This window comes from Danio rerio, chromosome 16 (genome assembly GCF_052040795.2).
Source record: "Danio rerio strain M-AB ecotype USA chromosome 16, GRCz13ab, whole genome shotgun sequence".
Classification (NCBI taxonomy): Eukaryota; Metazoa; Chordata; class Actinopteri; order Cypriniformes; family Danionidae; genus Danio; species Danio rerio.
The window spans coordinates 58798208-58820000 of record NC_141036.1 but is presented as its reverse complement, the minus strand read 5'-3'; the positions used below and the strand labels follow the sequence as shown (position 1 = coordinate 58820000).

General features: G+C 39.7%; 2 protein-coding genes across 13 annotated transcripts in view; both read right to left on the bottom strand.

The window, feature by feature from the left end:
• smpd5 (sphingomyelin phosphodiesterase 5) overlaps positions 1 to 21793 on the bottom strand; it is a 706732-nt gene that overhangs the window by 351160 nt on the left and 333779 nt on the right. The window lies entirely within an intron of this gene.
• plekhg4b (pleckstrin homology domain containing, family G (with RhoGef domain) member 4B) overlaps positions 1 to 21793 on the bottom strand; it is a 156847-nt gene that overhangs the window by 64456 nt on the left and 70598 nt on the right. For 11 of the 12 annotated variants that reach the window (XM_087284857.1, XM_087284860.1, XM_087284862.1 and 8 more), the window contains 3 exons: positions 18701 to 18898; positions 14799 to 15201; positions 11347 to 12051 (listed from right to left, as the gene is read on the bottom strand). In XM_087284857.1, the coding sequence (XP_087140983.1) occupies positions 11347 to 12051; positions 14799 to 14985 (892 nt within the window). In that variant the 5' untranslated portion in view covers positions 14986 to 15201; positions 18701 to 18898. Of the gene's footprint in view, positions 1 to 11337; positions 12052 to 14798; positions 15202 to 18700; positions 18899 to 21793 lie in introns of all 12 variants that reach the window. The other variant, NM_001431111.2, reaches the window with a different exon arrangement.

The following is a 21793-nucleotide window of genomic DNA, read 5'->3' as shown; positions in this document are numbered from 1 at the left end:
ATACAGGGAGGTTTGCTCGAGGTACCACTGTAAGGTTCTCGCTGACTTGGTTTACAAGCAACTGGTCTGGGGGTTTGGCTGCTGTTTATATTGGCCAAACTCCTGCCTTTTTTGGGGTCCTACCACTTTAGGTAAGTATCAGGTACAAGTAGTTTCATTTTCACATGTAAACACTTAACGCATAATTCATCATCTAAATAACACTAATAAATCTTCCCTAATTGAGCATGGTGTCAACGCCACAGCCTACCTGAGTATTGTTGCTGACCATGTCCATCCCTTTATGAGCACAGTGTCTCCATCTTCTGATGGCTACTTCCAGCAGGATAACACACCATGTCATAAAGCTCAATCATCTCAGACTGGTTTCTTGAACATGACAATGAGTTTACTGTACTCAAATGGCCTCCCCAGTCACCAGAGCTCAATCCAATAGAGCAGCTTTGGGATGTGGTGGAACGGGAGATTGGCATCATGGATGTGCAGCCGACAAATCTGCAGCAACTGCGTGATGCTATCATGTCAATATGGAGGAAATCTCTGAGGAATATTTCCAGTAGCTTGTTGGATCTACGCCATGAAGGATTAAGGCAGTTCTGAAGGCAAAAAGGGGTCCAACCTGTTACTATATATACAGCTATAACTATATTAACAGAGACTATTTTCTCCACACGTTTCTAATCATAATAGTTTTAATAACTCATCTACAATAACTGATTTATTTTCTCCTTGTCATGATGACAGCACATAATATTTGACTAGATATTCTTCAAGACACTAGTATTCAGCTTAAAGTAACATTTAAAGCAGTGGTTCTCAAACTTTTTTCACCAAGTACCACCTTAGAAAAAAATTGTCTCTCCAAGTACCACCTTACGACGCTATTTTTTTACCAGTATTAAAAATAGCGTTGTGGGCCTAATTAAGCAGCTACATGTGTGCAGAGTTTAAAAACGATGCAGATTAATTCCTATTATTAAGAATATGTATTATTGTCAGTCACTTTAAACATTTTAAATAGTCTGAACATTAACTGTGCTTGCAGATAAAAAAAAAAAAAACGTTTTAGTTAAAATGTGCTTTTAAAGGTTCATAAAAAATGGCGCTGTTCTTAAAAAGTAAAAAGAAAACTGCTGCACTTAAATTTAAAGTATTCATAATAGCCTATTCATCAAAAGCTGGAAATGTTGCTTGGACCTTATAAATATAGGCTATATGTCATATTCATACACTTTTAGACAAATCTTGAAATGTTAAATCTACATATGACAGGGTTCATACAGGCACAGCCTAATGAAAATCAATTCCAGCACCTATTTTTTTTCAAGACTGACATGCTATGTATTGAAGACCTGAAATGTATTCTCAGCAACCCATAAAACATTGCATAGGAATAGATACACATAAAAACCATTAATAATAATAATAATAATATTTATTAATCATATATTAATAATATAATAAACCTGCACTAAATGCTTGTGAAATCTTTTTTGTACTCAAGGAAAAATACTATTACACTGCTAAAATAACACAAATTTTAGTAAATAATACTAATATTAGGTAAAAGTACAAAGTACTCTTTTAAAAAGTACTAGTTGGTTACTTTTGAAAAAAAAATAATCAGATTTTTATTATGAAATCACTTTTTTACGTGGAAACCTGATTGAATGGTTTAATTGCTTAAATCTCAAAGCTACATGTATAGGAATTTGCACTAACAAAGGAATTATAGTCAATTTTTCTTTTCATGACAATTAATCTTTTTTCAATAGCACTGGCAAAACTACCACATAAACTTTAAGGCCATAGAGACACTTTTTGCCCATTTTTAAACAATATTTTCAAGCTTTGAAAGGTTTAATTAAAGTATATGGTAAAAATATTTAAATTTAGCCTTTTATTTACATATTTTACACTATTTTTCTTTACAATATGGCAAATCTGTTTCTTAAATAGCTGTACATCACATGTAGATTTTATTTTACACTTGATCTTAATCTAAAATACAAAAAAAAATAATACAAGTACACTGTCAGTAAAAAAAAATAAATAAATGACTTCATTTTACTTGAGGTATTTGAAATATGACAACACTACATTTATCAAAGCAGTGCTTTAAGAGCCTTATTGTAAATTGTGATAAATAAACAATACGTAACAACGAATTGTTTTGACCTGTAATGCTTTAAGACAGATCAGAATACAGCTAAATGTATAACGTTAAATCACACAAATACCTCATCCAGAAACATTTCCAGCATAATTCTTTTGTCGTAAAGAAATAAGTCCCCCTTTGCTAAAAGTAAGTTTCACTTCACAATACAGCCAAATAAGAAGACCATTTGCATTGTCATCGATCATGCATCAATCTAATTCTAAATACTTGATAACTTTGAATACGTTTGACTAAATTTAGTCAAGGAGCAAAGATAAATAATGTCTACTTTAATAGTGGAGAGATCGCGATTGTATTCAATCTGAGCACACAGGCGATCATGAGAGGACTTGCAGTTCATTTGAAAAAAAAAAAACTATTTAGGAGCTAGCATATCTGTTTTAGCGATTTGCGTACATGAATGCGCTCTCTCGTGTTAAAATAAAGCACTCGCCACATTTGCAGAAATGAGTAATTGCGCAATACCTTCATTCCCGCGCCGCCATTCAGAATGTATTTAGAGGAGTGACAGGTCAGAGGCGAGTCGACTGGCTGTCGGAGAGCGAAACGTGTATGTAGATCATCAAAAAGGCAGGAAATATGTCCGCGGTTTAATTACTCTGCTAGACATCTCTATAGTGAAAACATCCGAGAAGCAATATTCCAACAAAACATTTGTTTTTAAGCTGCTTTCTCTGTCTCTGCAACACAGAAAGCCTTTGTCCCGCCCTTACGTTTCACGCGACTAGAAAAGGTCGACTGTGATTGGCTACTTTTCATGTCAGTCAAATCACGCTTCAGAATCAATGCTTAAACTTCGGTAACTGATTTTCAGCAGCTTATGTCACAAAGCACTAAAATAAACATTCTAAGCACAGCGTTGTGATCGTACGCTTCACCAAGCAGACAATGCTGATCACATCAATGTTATATTACGCATCAAAGGATTAAAAGTGTTAATTGTTTCTTTCATTATTTGGCGATTCCTCCGCGTACCACTAGGAGGAAGCCCGCGTACCACTAGTGGTACGCGTACCACAGTTTGAGAACCACTGATTTAAAGGCTTCACTAGGTTAATTGGGGTAAAGTTAGAGTAATTAGGCAAGTCACTGTATAATAGTGGTTTGTTCTGGAGACAATCCAAAACTAATATTGCTTAAAGGAGCTAATAATATTGGGTCCCACTGTATATTAAGTGGCCTTAACTAATTTGTACTTACACAGAAATTAATAGTTTGTTACAATGTACTTATTGTGCAAATACATGTATTTACTGTGTACTTATGCTTGATTAAATACATGTATGTAATTACATCTGTAATTAACCTTTGTAATTACATTTGTAAATACACTGTTGACCATCCCTTACACCAGGGGTCTCAAACTCAATTTACCTGGGGGCCGCAGGAGGCAAAGTCTGGGTGAGGCTGGGCCGCAAAAGGGATTTCACAAAAAAAAAGTCCTCAAATGTCATTATTAACAGTTTTAATTATTTCTTCTGAACATGAAGTGTCCTGAACATCAATAGAACATTAAGTGAAGATTATGAACAGTTCTTCTGAACATGGCATCTTTTGCCTACTCCTTGCTGCCAGAGACTTGACAGCGCTTCTTCTCACAAATCTGAACCACATTTGGCTTTAGAGCGGAAGCAGTTGAGACCCTCAGTATGGCTTGAAGATGATCATCATTAAGTCTAGACCTGTACTTTGACTTATTGAAGTCCTAGGGGAAAAAAGTGGGGGAACTCACTCAAAACTTCCATTCCCTCACCTAAAAAAAGGCGTATATATGTATAAATAAAACACCCCCACCCCACTCCAGTCACATCAGTCTGTACCAGTCTGTATCTACCTATAATATCAACACAATCTCACGGCAATTCGGAACTTTTTCATTTAGTGGCTAAGTCGTATGAATTCGTACGATCTAATTCGTACAATTTAGTACGATTTGCTTATCCCCCAATGACGGTTGGGGTTAGGGGTGGGGTCAGGTGCCACGCCTCCTTTTAAAAATCATACCATTTCGTACGACTGAACTCGTACGAATTCGTACGAATTAGCCACTAAACTGGCAAAACGTAAAATACTTACGTTTTCTCGTGAGATCAGGCTGATAATATATATAAGATGCAGGGCAGGCACGTGCACACATAGGGCTCAACCTGTGCAGTGCACATGCCCTTTTTAGTCTTGCATAGAAAGTGCCCTTCCAAAATGATCAAAAGTGCCCCCGCGACGCGACACACCCTCGGTCCCGCCCTTCAGTAGGCGCGCGTTAACACCGCTCTTGAGTACGCGCGCGACAACACAGCTGATCAGAATGCGCGCGACAACGTGCATTGAGTGACAAGCGCGCTGTGTACGGATAGAATCAGTGGAGCGGGGAGCGCTCTCTCTCCCCGCTCCGCTGAATCTGTCAGTGTACAGCGGTCGGCGCGGGCCACAAAATATTTCACTGAGGGCCACAAATGGCCCGCGGGCCGCGAGTTTGAGACCCCTGCCTTACACCATGTAGTCAGTGTTGACCATGGATGACGTATCCTAGCTCTTATATTGAGGCATGACTGATTGTCTGAGACAGCGTCAATGGTGGCTGAAGAGACCAATACTGGAGAGGCGTTCTTTACCGCAGCAGTCGCATTGATAGGTGCCTCCCTGGCTGACGCTCTGCACCTTTCGGTGAACTCGCTTGTCCTCTGTTTATGTCGAGGGCCTTCATGTCCCTCTTCACGACATCTTTAAATCTCAGAAATGGGTGTCCTGTGGTTCTCTTCCCAGATTAGAGTTCTCCGTAAAGGATATCCTTTGGGATTCTCCCATCCTCCATACGGCGCACATGGCCAAGCCAGCGCAGTCTACGTCGTCGGAGCATGGTATACATGCTGGAAAGGCCGGCTCGAGTCAAGACTGGAGACTTTGTCCTGCCAGGTAATGCCCAGAATGTGACGCAGACCTCTTAGGTGGAAGGTGTTCAGTCTCCTCCCCTGTCTTGCTTAGGTGGTCCATGCCTACCCATACCACCAAACCTGTCCATAACCCAACCTCTATCCCAACTGAAAAGCACCACAAGTGTTCTCAAATACATTAAACACACAGTAGGTACATTGTATTTATTTTTTTGATGCAAGTACTTAGTAGTTAAGCACACTTAATATAAAGTGGGACCTAATATTGACCCTAAAATGGGCTTAAAACAATTAAAAACTGCTTTTATTGCCAAAATAAAACAAATAGGAGTTTCTCCAGAAGAAAAAAATATTATAGGAAATACTGTGAAAAATTACATTTGCACCAAAACTTGTCTATATTCAATGAGAAATGGTTAAAAATATTGATTTTCTAAAGCTGATGCAATATACAGTACTTTGAATCAGTTCATCTGACTCCCTGACTTGATTTACAAAAATAGTTTTCCCTTTGTTTACATATAAAGCCACACATTCCTGCAGAGTCAGTGTTCAGCTTCATTTGTCTGACTCTGCATGCGTCTCTGAGTCAGACGGAGCATCATGGGAACCGGTTTTGAATCAAGAGGGAATCAATTGAATGAAAAAGGCCGCAGTAAAAGCGCAGCGGTGTAACGTGAGCGGGCCTGAAAGTGTGTGTGGTGTTTGTTCTCTTCTCTCGGGGTTTGCAGGAGAGCAGATTTAACGTGGAGATGCTGGACAAACACAAAGCCTGTCTGTATGAGTGAATGCAGGACAGAGATCCTCCCTCTGGAGCGACACTAGATACACACACACACACACACACACACACATGCACACATCTGTGGGAAAGACTGAGAACAGGGGGATTTACCTGAACCAGCTCCTGTGTCACAGTGTGTGTGTGTGTGTGTGTGTGTGTGTGAGTGTGTAAAATATGAAAAGATACATGTTAATTAATGCATGAGTGTATGTGTGTGTGTGTGTGTGTGTGTGTGTGTGTGTGTGTGTGTGTGTGTGTGAAATATGAAGATACATGTTAATTAATCCATGAGTGTATGTGAGTGTGTGTGTGTGTGTGTGTGTGTGTGTGTGTGTGTGTGTGTGTGTGAGTGTGTGTATGTGTCTCTCAAGAATGTCGAACAGCTTGGAATTTCCTCCGGATAAAAGCCACAATGCAGTCCTGAAGCACAAAACAGACACTGACTGTCATTCACGAGCTTAACAACAGAAAGAGCTTCATAAAACAGTGGACACAGAATGACTGAATCACAGAATGACTGAATCACAGAATCCCTGAATCAAAGAATCACAGAATTCCTGAATCACAGAATCACCGAATCACAGAATCACTGAATCACAGAATCACTGAATCACAGAATCACTGAATCACAGAATGACTGAATCACAGAATCCCTGAATCTCAGAATCACTGAAACACAGAATCACAGAATGACTGAATCACAGAATCACTGAATCACAGAATGACTGAATCACAGAATCCCTGAATCACAGAATCACTGAATCACAGAATCACAGAATGACTGAATCACAGAATCACCGAATCACAGAATCACAGAATCACTGAATCACAGAATGACTGAATCACAGAATCACAGAATCACAGAATGACTGAATCACAGAATCCCTGAATCACAGAATCACTGAATCACAGAATCACAGAATCACAGAAACACTGAATCACAGAATCACCGAATCACAGAATCACTGAATCACAGAATGACTGAATCACAGAATCCCTGAATCACAGAATCACTGAATCACAGAATCACAGAATCACAGAATTCCTGAATCACAGAATCACTGAATCACAGAATCACTGAATCACAGAATGACTGAATCACAGAATCCCTGAATCTCAGAATCACTGAAACACAAAATGACTGAATCACAGAATCCCTGAATAACAGAATGACTGAATCACAGAATCCCTGAATCCCAGAATCACTAAATCACAAAATCACAGAATCATAAAATCACTGAATCACATAATCACTGAATCACAGAATCACTAAATCTCAAAATCACTGAATCATTAAATCAAAAAAATCGCTGAATCACAGAATCACTGAATCACTAAATCACAGAATCTCAGAATCAATGAATCACCAAATCACTGAATCACAGAATTTCAGAATCACTGAATCATTGAATCACAAAATCGCAGAATCACAAAATCACAGAATCACAGAATCTCAGAATCACTGAATCACAAAATCATCGAATCACAGAATCACTGAATCACTAAATCTCAGAATCACTGAATCATTAAATCACAAAATCGCTGAATCACAGAATCACAGAATCACTAAATCACAGAATCTCAGAATCAATGAATCATTGAATCACAAAATCACTGAATCACAGAATTTTAGAATCACTGAATCATTGAATCACAAAATCGCAGAATCACAGAATCACAAAATTACAGAATCTCAGAATCACTGAATCATTGAATCACAAAATTGCAGTCACTGAATCACAAAATCACAAAATCACAGAATCTCAGAATCACTGAATCATTGACTCATAAAATTCCTGAATCACAAAAATCACAGAATTGCTGAATCGCTGAATCACTGAATTGCAGAATCACAAAATCACAGAGTCGCTGAAATCACAAAATTGCAGAATCACAGAATCGCAGAATCACAAAATCATAGAATAGCATGATTCATAAAAATCTCAGAATCACTGAATCACCAAATCGCTGAATCACAAAATTACAGAATCGTTGAATCACAAAAATCTCAAAATCACTGAATCCCAGAATCGCTGAATCACAAAAATCTCAGAATCACTGAATCGCTGAATCACAAAATCATAAAAATCACAAAATCACAGAATTGCAAAATCACAGAATCACAGAATCAAAGAATCACAGAATCTCAGAACCTCAGAATATCTGAATTACCGAATCGCAAAATCACAGAATTGCAAAATCACAGAATCACAAAAATCACAGAATCACAGAATCTCAGAAACATAAAAATCACAGAATCACAGAATCAAAGAATCAAAGAATCACAGAATCTCAGAACCTCAGAATATCTGAATCACCGAATTGCAAAATCACAGAATTACAAAATCGCAGAATTGCTGAATCAAAGATTCATTAAATCACTGAATCGCAGAATGTCTGAATATCAGAATCACTGAATCGCAGAATCAGGTAACACAGAATCACTGAACTGCAGAATCACAGAATCGCAGAATCACTGAATCATAAATTCACAGAATTACACAATCACAGAATCAAAGAAACACGGAATCACTGAATCACAGTGTCGTGCTTTTGGGCTGAACATCACAGCCAACACTGAGAGACAAGCAGACACACAGACTGATTTGCAGCAGAACAGGGCAGGGCTCAACATTACACACACACATATGCATACAAATACAGGTACACACAATAGACACAAATACAAACAGACAGAGACACAAATTTATACACACATGCAGACACACACAGAGACACAAATACACACACACACAAATACACACACACACAAACACACATACACACACACACACACACAAATACACACACACAAATACACACACACACATACACACACACACAAATACACACACACAAATACACACACACACAGGCACTTATTCACACACTTTCTCTCTTTAACACACACGCAAACAAAAAGAGAGATAAACACACACTCAGACACACACACACACACACACACACAGACCAAAATACACACACAAGTACTTATTCACACATTTTCTCTCTTTAACACAAACACAAACAAAAATAGAGACAAACACACACTCAGACACACACATACACACACACACACACACACACACACACACACACACATACACACACACACACACACACAAATACACACACACACACACACACAAATACACACACACACACACACACACACACACACACACACACACAAATACACACACACACACACACACACACACAAATACACACACAGGCACTTATTCACACATTTTCTCTCTTTAACACACACACAAACAAAAATAGAGAAAAACACACACTCAGACACACACACACACACACACACACACACACACACACACACACACACACACACACACACACACACACACACACACACGTTCACTCAGACACAAACACACACACTCATATACATTCTCACACACACTCTCTCACATATAACACACACTATCAGCTGCTCGGAGCCGTAAAGTGCAGCTGGAGGAATGACGAGTGTCTGATCACAGACCTGTGTTTGCCTGCAGGCCATTATTACACAACACCAGCATCATCTGTAAACACAACGCCTCAGAACACACACACACACACACTATCACAAACTAACGACCACGGGGAGACACTCTTCAACATTTACACACTCACCAGATCACCACAGTAATCTCTGATTATAAACCACCAATAATAAACCTGTTATGAACCTCACACATTCATATTCACCACAGAAGATAATCACTCACAACCACTAACAAAACAACATTCATTCATTCAATTTCCTTCGGCTTAATCTCTATTTCAGAGGTCGCCACAGCGGAATGAACCGCCAACTATTCCAGCATAAGTTTTACACAGCTGAAGCCCTTTCAGCCGCACTCTAGTACTGGGAAACACCCATACACTCCTTCACACACACTTATCAATTCCCCTATAGTGCATGTGTTTGGACTGTGGGGGAAACTGGAGCACCCAGAGAAAACCCACGCCAACACAGGGAGAACTGCCAACTGACCCAGCCGGGATTCGAACCAGTGACCTTCTTGCAGTGAGGCGACAGCGCTACCCACTGTGCCACCGTGCCGTTCATAATTGCAAAATGTAAACTATAAATATTTTTGTTTAGCCACTAATACAAAGTACATAGAGTATATTTGCATAAAGTCATACAGTATATACTATAATTAATATTTACTACAACCTAAAAGCATTGTTAAAATTCAACCTTTAATAATATTTTTTATTAGTCAAATTAAATGCATTTAAATAGATTAAAAAATAATAAATAAGTAATAAAGAAAGTTATTATTGGCTTCATAAATTTACATAATATAATAAAATATACATACAACAAAATTAATATTAATATTAATAATAACAATAATAATAATAATAATAATAATAATAATAAAAGTAATAATAATAACAATAAAAATTTTAATATTAATAATAACAATAATAATAATAATAATAATAATAATAAAAGTAATAATAATAACAATAAAAATATTAATATTAATAATAATAATAAAAATAATATTAATAATAAAAACAACAACAACAATAATAATAATAACAATAATAATAATAAATATATCATTAAAAAATAAAATTTATAAAAATACAATATATATATATATATATATATATATATATATATATATATATATATATATATATATATATATATATATATATATATATATATATATATATATATATATATATATATATAGTTTAAGTCAGAATTATTAGCCCTTCTGAATTATTAGCCCCACTGTTTATTTTTTTCACCAGAACATGCTCAGTGAACATTCTTGTTTATCTGGAAAACAATGCTGAAGTCAGATATTCTGCTTTGAACATGTGCGCTACGTGATTATCTGTCTTTGTTTTGGTTCTTTTAACCTGCCTACTGCCACTTTAGCCAATTATATTTCAGCACCCCGGGTTGCCTTGGTGGAAAACAGCATATTTCATTCATTCAGTCAGTCAGGAAGGCTCTTAAAGCATGTGTCTGTGACCGTAATGTGACCTCCGGTGGACTGTAGCGGACTCCGAAATGAGACGTAGACTCAGAGCTCCACATGAGGTTATTAATTAGCAAATAATATAAATAATAATATGATTTGAATCAGTCTTTAGACTCGATAGTCAGACATACTCCTGTTGGTGATAAAATACACGCTGCTCTTGCGTGTGTTTTGAAACAGGAGTGCAATACCTACTTCAACCACTGGGTGTAAAACGTACATACTGCACCTTTAATGTAAACTCAAACTCAGATCCTAAAGTGCCGCAGCTCTGCACAGTTTAGTTCCAACCCTAATTAAATACACCTGATCAAACTAATTGAGTCCATCAGGCTTGTTTGAAACCCACCAGTAAGTGTGTTGAAGCAGGGTTGGAACTAAACTGTGCAAAGCTGCGGCCCTCCAGGAATTGAGTTTGACATCGCTGATGTAGTCCAAACGTACAATGAAGAAACAACAAACACAAACCTGAGTTCTCTTTACTGCTCCTCCTTTCCAGTCCAGGGAAAGCTGCCTCCAGCTCCAGCTTTCCGAAGCGAAACCCATAACCATTGATGAGTTTTTTAGGAAAGCCACTGTTAGAGCCGCCGGATGAAGAGCGTGCCCGGTGACCTTTGACCTGCAGTGTCTTATTATTAGTGCGTTCCAGAGATTTGGAGCGTCTCTCGTTGGGACTCAGCTCTGCGTTTTTGGACGGATTCCCAGCAAGAGATCCGTTTCGGGATTCATCTCCTCCCAGCCATCCTCGAGCGCAGATCTTCCGCACCGGTGCCATCGATTCCTTCGGGACGGATGCAAAGCTCGGCTCCTCCAGAATGGATTCAGAGCTGGAGCCGAGATTCATGGGATTCTGTAAAGCCTCCATGTAGGATTTACGGAAGAGTCGCCGTGATTCGAAAGCGGCGGAGTCTCTGGGATGTCGTTTGCGCATGTTTGGGTTGCTGAGGTCTGTGCTGAAGGACAGGAGTTTGTGTCCGCGGATGCTGCTAGAATCGGGACTCTTCTGTGAGTCTGAGTCTTCGCGGTGCAATGAACCGATGCCCATGTCGGTGAGGCTTCGGCTGAGCGCCGGCTCTGATACGGTGGATTCACCGCCCAGAGAGTCTCTAGAGCTGAGCGTTCCTGTGGAGCCGTGAGTGCTGCAGGGGCTGATCTGACCACGCAGACCTACAACTGGAAGGACAAATAAAGATGTTTAGTTTATCTGCAATATACAGAACATTTTCAGATGTTTTCCAAATGATGTTGAACAGATTCAGAATTTTTTTGCAGTACTTCCCATAATATTTTATCTTCTGGAGAAAGTCTTATTTGTTTTACATTTTTAAACACTATGTTAAGGTCAATATTATTAACCTCCTTAAGCAATATTTGTTTTTCGATTGGCATTTATACAATGATTTGACTATAAACCAAATTAATTAAGCCTTTAAATGTCACTTTAAGCTGAATACTAGTATTTTGAAGAATATCTAGTCAAATATTATGTGCTGTCATCATGAAAAGGAGAAAATAAATCAGTTATTAGAGATGAGTTATTAAAACTATTATGATTAGAAATGTGTTATAAAGTCTTCTTTCCTTTAAACAGAAATTGTAGAAAAACTATGCAAGCAGGCTGATCATAGTTGATCATTTGGTGTCAGAAGTGGCTCATATGAAAGGTAAAGGCCTCTAGATTTTGCTTATTTGAGCACAATAAAATCTGATCATGTCTTGATTATGACTGATTTGATTAGGACAGTAATGTCTGACTCTGCTTAGACTAAAGTCTCATCACTGAACAGTAATAATGTCCAGTATAGAATATAAAGTCCTGCTGCAGTGGAGACAGAATGAATATTGTGTCTGACTCCATCATGAGCTTGGAGGACTGCATCCATACATCTCTGACATGACTCAAATCACTGATTAATAAAGTCATCTGGAATGAAGAAGAAAGCGTTCAGCAGGACTCCCAGAGCTCATCAAGAGTCTTTGTGTTCATCTTCAACGCCTCCACCCTCAATAATGTTCATGTCTGGTGACTGGGCTGGCCAATCCTGGAGCAGCTTGACCTACTTTGCTTTCAGGAGCTTTGATGAGGAGGCTGAAGTATGAGCAGGAGCGCTATCCTGCTGGAGAATTGTCCCTCTCCTGTGGTTTGTAATGTAATGGGCAGCACAGATGTCTTGATACCTCAGGCTGTTGATGTTGATCATCCACTCTGCAGATCTCTCGCACGCCCCCATACTGAATGAACCCCAAACCATGATGTCTCCTTCACCAAACTTGACTGAATCTGTGAGAATCTTGGTTCCATGCTGGTTCCAGTAGGTCTTCTGCAGTATTGGTGATGATTGCAGATCAACAGATGATTCAGCAGAGAAATCCACCTTCTGACACTTTTACACATCATCAACTAGAAGTCCAGTTATTATTTACTGCTCTTACAACAGGAACCGGCGACAAGACTTTTGTCATGTAGTGTATATATATATATATATATATATATATATATATATATATATATAAATACACACACAGTTAAAGTCAGAATTATTAGCCCCCCTGTTTAGTTTCCCCCAATTTCATTTAACAGAAAGACAATTGTTTTTCAACACATTTCTAAACATAATAGTTTCAACAACTCAGTTCTGATTTCTTTTATTCTTGTCATGATGACAGCACATACTGTCACATAACCAGCCATCGCTCTCCAGAGATCGCTGGTTCTCACACGAACACTAAGGACTACACTTCCGCCTTCCCCCGGACTACATCTTCATACATGCTCTCCGGTTACACTCACACACGCTCACTCATCAAGATTGATTACATTCTCACCAGCTGAGTCTTGTCAGAGACTGATTACACACCCTACATAAGCCATTCATTAACCCATCCAGTGTGCCGAGTCTTGTTAGCTGTATCAGTAGCATTACAAAGCGGTTTCCCTGCCTTGTTTCCCGTGTTTAGACCTTAGCCTTGTTTATTCGTGTTCTCCTGTTTAGCCGCCTGCCTTACGACCTATTGCGTGTTGTACGACTACGATTCTGGACTGCCTGCATATACCCGTTTGTACCTGTTTGATCATTGCTTGCCTGACGCTGAATAAACCTGCATTGTGGATCTTACCTCCAGTTGTCTCCCCCCCCGTCGTTATGCTACTACATATTTTTACAGATACTAGTATTCAGCTTAAAGTGACATTTAAAGGCTTAACTAGGTTAATTAGGTTAACTAGGCAGGTTAGGGTAATCAGGCAAGTCATTGTATAACAACGGTTTGTTCTATAGACTATTGAAAAACTATATAGTTTAAAGGGGCTAATAATTTTGACCTTTAAATGGTTGTTATAAAGTTAAAAACTGCTTTTATTCTGCCCGAAATAAAACAAATAAGACTTTTTCCAGAAGAAAAAATATTATCAGACATACTGTGAACATTTACTTGCTCTGTTAAACATTATTTGGGAAATAACAAATAAATTAATTAATTAATAAAAAAATTAAAAGGGAGGCTAAGAATTTTGACTTCAACTATATAAATATATATATATATTGATGATTTTCTGATTTTTGTTTTACTGTGAACTTTTTAACTTTCCAAAGTGACTTACAAACTTTGAGGCATTCAGCGATTAAACAAGAAGAGGCAATGAACACAAGACTGCCTGTAAAACAACCAAAATAATTTGACAATGGGGCAACCAAAAGAACAAGAAAAAAAAAACAAGATTGTTTTTGTAACCCCGATTGCAAGTTATTTTGCTTGTTTTAAAAAGCAACTCGCTTCATTTTGACTCATCATTTCTGAAAACAAGCCAATATGTGTTGCTTGTCTAGAAAATGCTTCTTGGTGTAGGATTGTTGTTATATTTTGACTAGAAAGAAGATAAAAACTGGGAAAAGCATTTATTTGTAGTGTACATACAGTACCTCCGCTGTTTCTGGCCTGCATCAGTGCGTCCTCCGTGCTCGTCACCAGCAGAGGATTGATCACGTTTTTCCAGGGCGTTCGATAAACTACAGAACCGGTGCTCAGGAGGCAGTTCTGCAGCGGCTGGAGGTTTCGATCACGCGTCACATTTTGCAGGAAATCTGGAGTGAAGACGCTGCCGTACATGCTCTCCGACACCGGGACCTCTGCGATGGCCTGCCCGCTGCCCGACAGGCATTTCAGCACCAGCTTGGCAGACTTGCGGCCCAAAGGAACCACCTGCAGGTAGAAATCTCCCTGCCGCAGACGCACTTTATGCAGCGGCGCCAGTTGCAGAACCACCTTCTCATGCAGACACAGCGGCCATCCCTCGTGGTACAGCAACACACCTTTAAATCGCAGCTGTCACAAGCCAACAGGAGAGATCTATTAGACGCGATGGGTCTCAATCACTAACCACTCTTAAAAAAATAGCCAGAAGCTAGCAGTTTACCTATTTTTGTTAGTTTTCCCTGTTTATTTCTGCTTTTGAATTGCATTATTGAGTCTTGATCTTTCTTCTAACTACTTTTAATCTTGAAAAGTGTGAAAAAGTGACTTTTGTGAACGTTTAATAGTTTAAAGTCTGGGTTGGTGTTATATATTACGCTACAAAAACCAGTACATTTCCTCTTATTTTACAGACTTATTTCTCTAGATATAATTTCTTATACATTAAATTATTTAAAACGTTTAAAATGTCAGTAAGTCTAATCACTAAATGTGGAAACTGTGCATGATTAGTCAAAATTCATCTAAAATTTATTCTAAATCTATGAAAAAGTTCAAGAAAAACTCATGCCATACATATGCCTGAGGCCATGTATAAAGAACCATACATACAATTAGCTATGTCATATACACCCACTGGCCACTTTATTAGGTACACCCTGCTAGTACCAGGTTGGACCCCCTTTTGCCTTCAGAACTGCCTTAATCCTTTGTGGCATAGATCCAACAAGCTGAAAATATTCCTCAGAGATTTTGCTCCATATTGACATGATAGCATCACACAGTTGCTGCAGATTTGTCGGCTGCGCATCCATGATGCCAATCTCCCGCTCCACCTTATCCCAAAGCTGCTCTATTGGATTGAGCTCTGGTGACTGTGGAGGCCATTTGAGTACAGTGAACTCATCGTCATGTTCAAGAAACCAGTCTGAGATGATTGAGCTTCATGACATGGTGTGTTATCCTGCTGGAAGTAGCCATCAGAAGATGGAGACACTGTGCTCATAAAGGGATGGACATGGTCAGCAGCAATACTCAGGTAGACTGTGGAGTTGATGCTCAATTGGTACTAATGAACCCAAAATGTGTCAAGAAAATCTCCCCCACACCATTACACCACCACCACCAGCCTGAACCGTTGATATGAGGCAGGATGGATCCATGCTTTCATGTTGCTGATACCAAATTCTGACCCGAGCATCCGAATCTGTCAGCAGAAATGGAGAATCATCAGAGCAGCAACGTTTCTCCAATCTTCTATTGTCCAGTTTTGGTGAGTCTGTGTGAATTGTAGCCTCAGTTTCCTGTTCTTAGCTGACAGGAGCGGCACCCGGTGTGCTCTTCTGCTGCTGTAGCCCATCCGCCTCAAGGTTGGACGTGTTGTGTGTTCAGAGATGCTCTTCTGCAGAGCTCGGTTGTAACGAGTGCTTATTTGAGTTACTGTTGCCTTTCTATCAGCTGAACCAGTCTGGCCATTCTCCTCTGACCTCCGGCATCAACAAGGCATTTGCGCCCACAGAACTGCCGCTCACTGGATATTTCCTCTTCGTCAGACCATTCTCTGTAAACCCTAGAGATGGTTGTGCGTGAAAATCCCAGTAGATCAGCAGTTTCTGAAATACTCAGAGCAGCCTGCTGCCACCAACAACCATGATACGTTCAAAGTCACTTAAATCCCCTTTCCACCCCATTCTGATGCTCAGTTTGAACTGCAGCAGATCGTCTTGACCATGTCTACACCCCGAAATGCTTTGAGTTGCAGCCATGTGATACGAGCAGTGTTAACAAGCAGTGTACCTAATAAAGTGGCCAGTGAGTGTACATAAAATATATAATTAAAAATGCCAAACAAAAATCACCTGCTCTGTCCTTATATAAACAATAATTATTGTGTCTCAGGCTGCACGGTGGCGCAGTGGGTAGCTGGTTCAAGCCTCAGCTGGGTCAGTTGGCGTTTCTGTGTGGAGTTTGCATGTTCTTCTCGTGTTGGTGTGGGTTTCCTCCAGGTGCTCCGGTTTACTCCACAGTCCAAACACATGCGCTATAGGGGAATTGAATAAGCTAAATTGTCTGTAGTGTGTGTGTGAAAATGATGTTTACCTATAGTGCATGTGGGGCAAACTGGAGCACCCAAAGGAAACCCATGCCAACACGGGGAGAACATGCAAACTCCACACAGAAACGCCAACTGACCCAGCCGGAACTCGAACCAGAGACCTTCTTGCTGTGAGGCCACAGTGCTAACCACTGCTGCCAAACATAAATTAGGGAATATTTGACAATGTTATAAGCGGAGCTCAGAGGCAAACCGATGCAGTTCACGACCTCTTTTAATTGCTATATCAGTGTTGGAGCGGATATGATGTCCGCAGCAGGATCATGTAGACTTCAGCAGCTCAGAGAAACACTCAATACAGCAGCGTAAGGTTTCAGCTAATCTCACACAGCGCTAACCTGCAGGAACACAACGCCTTTCAGTCCAGACCAGCCACAATACTCTCTGTCCCTCACAGCAATACTGAACTCTTTCAGACTCCAGCATTCATCCTCCTCTCATGTTCCCACGCGCAATATTTCTCTCTGAATGCACTGAACGCTTTTAGACAGAGTCAATTCGAGATATTATTTAATAAGCATAAGTTAAATTGACTAAAGATTACTAGATGAGTATCTTAAATAATAAATGTAAGCCTTTAACAAGCATAGGAACCGCCTGGTCGAGCGTTCATCCACCATAGGCTATCAATATTATTTGAATTGCTTATTAATATTTATCAGAGTTGTGTCAGCATATCATTCAATGCAAGCGTGGGCCAAAAACATGTTTTTTTGAGGAGTGCAACCACATGTCTCTCTGTCTCCCCTACAGCAGACTCCAGCAGCTGATCGATCCAACACCCGAACTCTCACTCAACCTCACCTTCTCCCCGGAGCACCAGAGCACCTAACCCTGAAGAGCACCGTATTCATCTTGTTTCACTTTATTCACTGTGTAAATAAATCTCCCTCCGGGGAATTGTTTGTAACACCACGCCATTGTGTATGTGTTTTCCCTCTGCCTCGCTACAACATATATATATAGTTAAAAAATATTTATTATTTTCCCAAGTGTATATAACTACTCCTGTAAGAAAATATCAGAATTGGGTACATACTTTCTGTATTATCTTAGCTTGAACTGACCCGATCTAATCTTGTTTATATGAATTGAACCTGCTCCCGACCAGGTTTGAGCTAGCAGAACTGTTGCTATGACAACAACTCTCGGATCAGCTTTGAAGAACGAAACGGTCCTGGATCATGTCAAATCATCAATAATAGTCTGCAGTGCTATACTGTTGGTGTTGTATACTACGCTACAAACACCTCGTAATACATTGCAGCACATTTACAGGTTTTTTACAGACATTATTTCTAAAATGTGAATAAAAGTCACTTTGTTAAACTGTAGAGTTGAATTTTCAATGTCAAAAGTGGACAGAGCAGAGATCAACATCCCATAATGCAATTAACCACCATAAATAAATAAAAAACGCTTGTGAATTGCGAAATACAGATATTTTTTTACAGTGCATGTAATAAATGTGTAGTTTTTTTTTTACTGTTCATGTGTGTGTGTGTGTGTACTCACGCAGGCCTGGTGTCTGAGCGTGTGCAGGATCCTCTTTGCGGGCAGCAGGAAGTCGATGAAGCAGCGCAGGCCGTCTCCTCGATACTGTCGCTCCACCACACCGAACAGCTGCCAGAGGACGGTGGCGGCGCTGGAGCTGAACGGAGGATACAGAGCCGACAACACGCTCTCAATACACTGATCCAAAGACTCCGAGTCCTGCAACACACACATAATGACATCACACACAAACATCACACACTGGTTTCAATCCTCCTGTGCTGTTGGGTCGTTTTCTTACACTCTGGGTTAATTTGGAGTCTTAATTAGGCCACAACTTTCTCTGTGCTTCAGCAAATTGAATGATTTTTACTGACAAATCTTTTTTTTGACACATATTTAGGGAAACTGCTTACAAAACTCAACATCACGATCTGTTCAGATTGACTCCCCTTTGGTTTTGTTGGGGGCTGTTTTTGCCCCGTTGCCTTCCAGTATTATCACTTTTATTGATTGCAAAGCCGTGACAGCATATAATTATGCATTCTTGATTGTTGCTGTTTTTTCTTGTTGGAAAGAGGTGAAATTAGCAGTAAAACTGTAACAATGACCAATTGTCCCCATTTTCCTTATAGACAAAACCACCAAAAATCAAGAATCCATGATTATTATATGCTGTCAAGACTTTGCAATTAAAAATGTCATCATAATAGAAGTCAATGAGGGAAAAACAGCCACCAACATTACCAAAAGTTAATAAATGTGAACAAAGGTTAAAGATCCAATCAAACTCTACTAAATATCCCTACTGAAAAAACAGCTTAAACCAGCCTAGGCTGGTAGGCTGGTTTAAGGCTGGTCGACCAGGCTGTTTTAGAGCGGTTTTGTCCACTTTTAGGCTGGTTCCCAGCCATATCCAGCCTGTTCTTAGGTGGTCAGGCTGGGAGATGACCAGCTAAAACCAGCTTGACCAGCCTAGCCAAAACCAACTATGTCCAGCTTAAACCAGGTCAAGCAGGTTTTAGATGGATTTAGCTGGTCATTTTCCAGCTTGAACAGCTAAGACCAGGGTGGATATGGTTGGAAACCAACCTGGAAGTTGCCAAAACCCCTCTAAAACCAGCCTGATCGACCAGCTAAAACCTGCCAACCAGCCTAGGCTGGTTTAAGCTGGATTTTTCAGCAGGGATGTGCCGAGTTGTCATAAAAATAAATAAATACATATCTGAAAAATTAAAAACAAAGGTAAATCATTAAGCTTTAATTGAATTAAATAACACATTATAACACATAATAATAAAAAAATGCATGATTTTTCTAATAATTCAACAGACCGGAGTCAATTATTCTGCTTATACTACAGTTGGCCTCACTAAAACACTGTTTACATATTGTATTTCAGACATGTGTCAGGTTTCTGTTCTCCTCAAACTGCTTCTGTGTGTAGCACTAGTTTCCTCCACATCTCCCCTTCCTCCTCCTCCTGTTGTGTTTTGATGTGATTTCTGACTGTTGTAGCTGTGAAATAATTCTAATCATTGAATGGAGTGATATGGAGCTTTAATGCACTCAAAACCTGCCGGAACTACTTTAGCGGTGCGCTTATCTGACAATAACCAAACAACTTAGAATGCTGATCAGCCAATCAGAATAATGCATCCAACATCCCTGTAATAAAGAAAAGGTTAACCGACAGGGGTCTGAGGTGATTTTGGGGCACCTGAGATGTTTTGACATGGCCTGACATTTGTGCGTATTTCAGCTACTTATTACATAGTACTGGCCAACATTTATTTTATTTGAGTAATTCTGACTACTGCTCCGAGTAATGAGAGTGAATATTGAGCACAGATAAAGCACCCGCTCCAGCTTGATTCACATTACTGTGGTCAGCGTGAGAGAGTAAACACAGCCACGTGTTGTTTTTGGTTTGGTTGGTTTCTGACCCTCACTGGTGGCAAGTTCAATCCCACAGTTCCCAGTTACACACACAAACAGCAGGATGTCAGGAGGTCACGGGACACTGATGAGACGGGAAACACCTGTCAATGCAGCGTCACTGATGGGACAATAACAGGCGGATGGAAAGTCCTGCATCAGATCTGTGGGGCTGAGCACTTTCCAGCCGGATGTGTCTCACACTGACATACTGCACTAACAAAACCTGACCCGGGACGGTCAAGCACAGGTTAAGCAGACAGGACCAGGACAGGGGAGAAGAGCATGGAGATGAACAGGGCTTTACTGCTGTAGCTATTTATGCGCTGCATTTATGTGATATTGTGATACTGTTTGATTGAACTTAAAGTAATGTAGCAAACAAAGTAGCCCAAATCACCCAACAAATTAGCCCAAATTTTGCCCATTGGGCAAAGTAGCCCAAACCTAGCCCAATCGCACAACAAACTAGCCCAATGGTGAAAAACTATAGCCAAACTAGCCCAAAATTAGCCCAATTGCCCACTAAACAAGCCCATTGGTCAAAAAAAACTAGCCAAACGTGTCCAGTGGCCAAGCAAACAAGCCCAATTGACCAACAAACTAGTTAAATGTCCAAAAAGTTAGCCAAAACTTGCCAAATGGCCAAAGTAGCCCACATCTAGCCCAATCGCACAACAAACTAGCCCAAATTTTGCCCAATGGGCAAAGTAGCCCAAACCTAGCCCAATCGCACAACAAACTAGCCCAAATGGTCAAAAGCTAGCCGGACTAGCCCAAAATTAGCCCAACTGCCAAATAAACAAGCCCAATGATCAAAAAACTAGCCAAACTAGTCCAATGGCCAAGCAAACAAGCCCAATTAATCAACAAACTACCCTAATGACAAAATAATAGCCTAAAACTAGTACAATGGCAAACATACTAGCCCAATCGACCAACGAATTAGTCAAATGTCCAAAAAGTTAGCCAAAACCAATGCCAAACTAGCCCAATGACCAATCAAACCTAGCCCAAACTAGTGCAATCAACAAACAAGCCCAAAACTAACCCAATTGCCAAACAAACTAACCAAAACTAGGCCAATGCCATACAAACTAGCCAAAAACTAGCAAAATCACAAACAAGCTAGCCCAAAACCATTTCAAAACTAGCACAAAACCCAAACAAACTAGC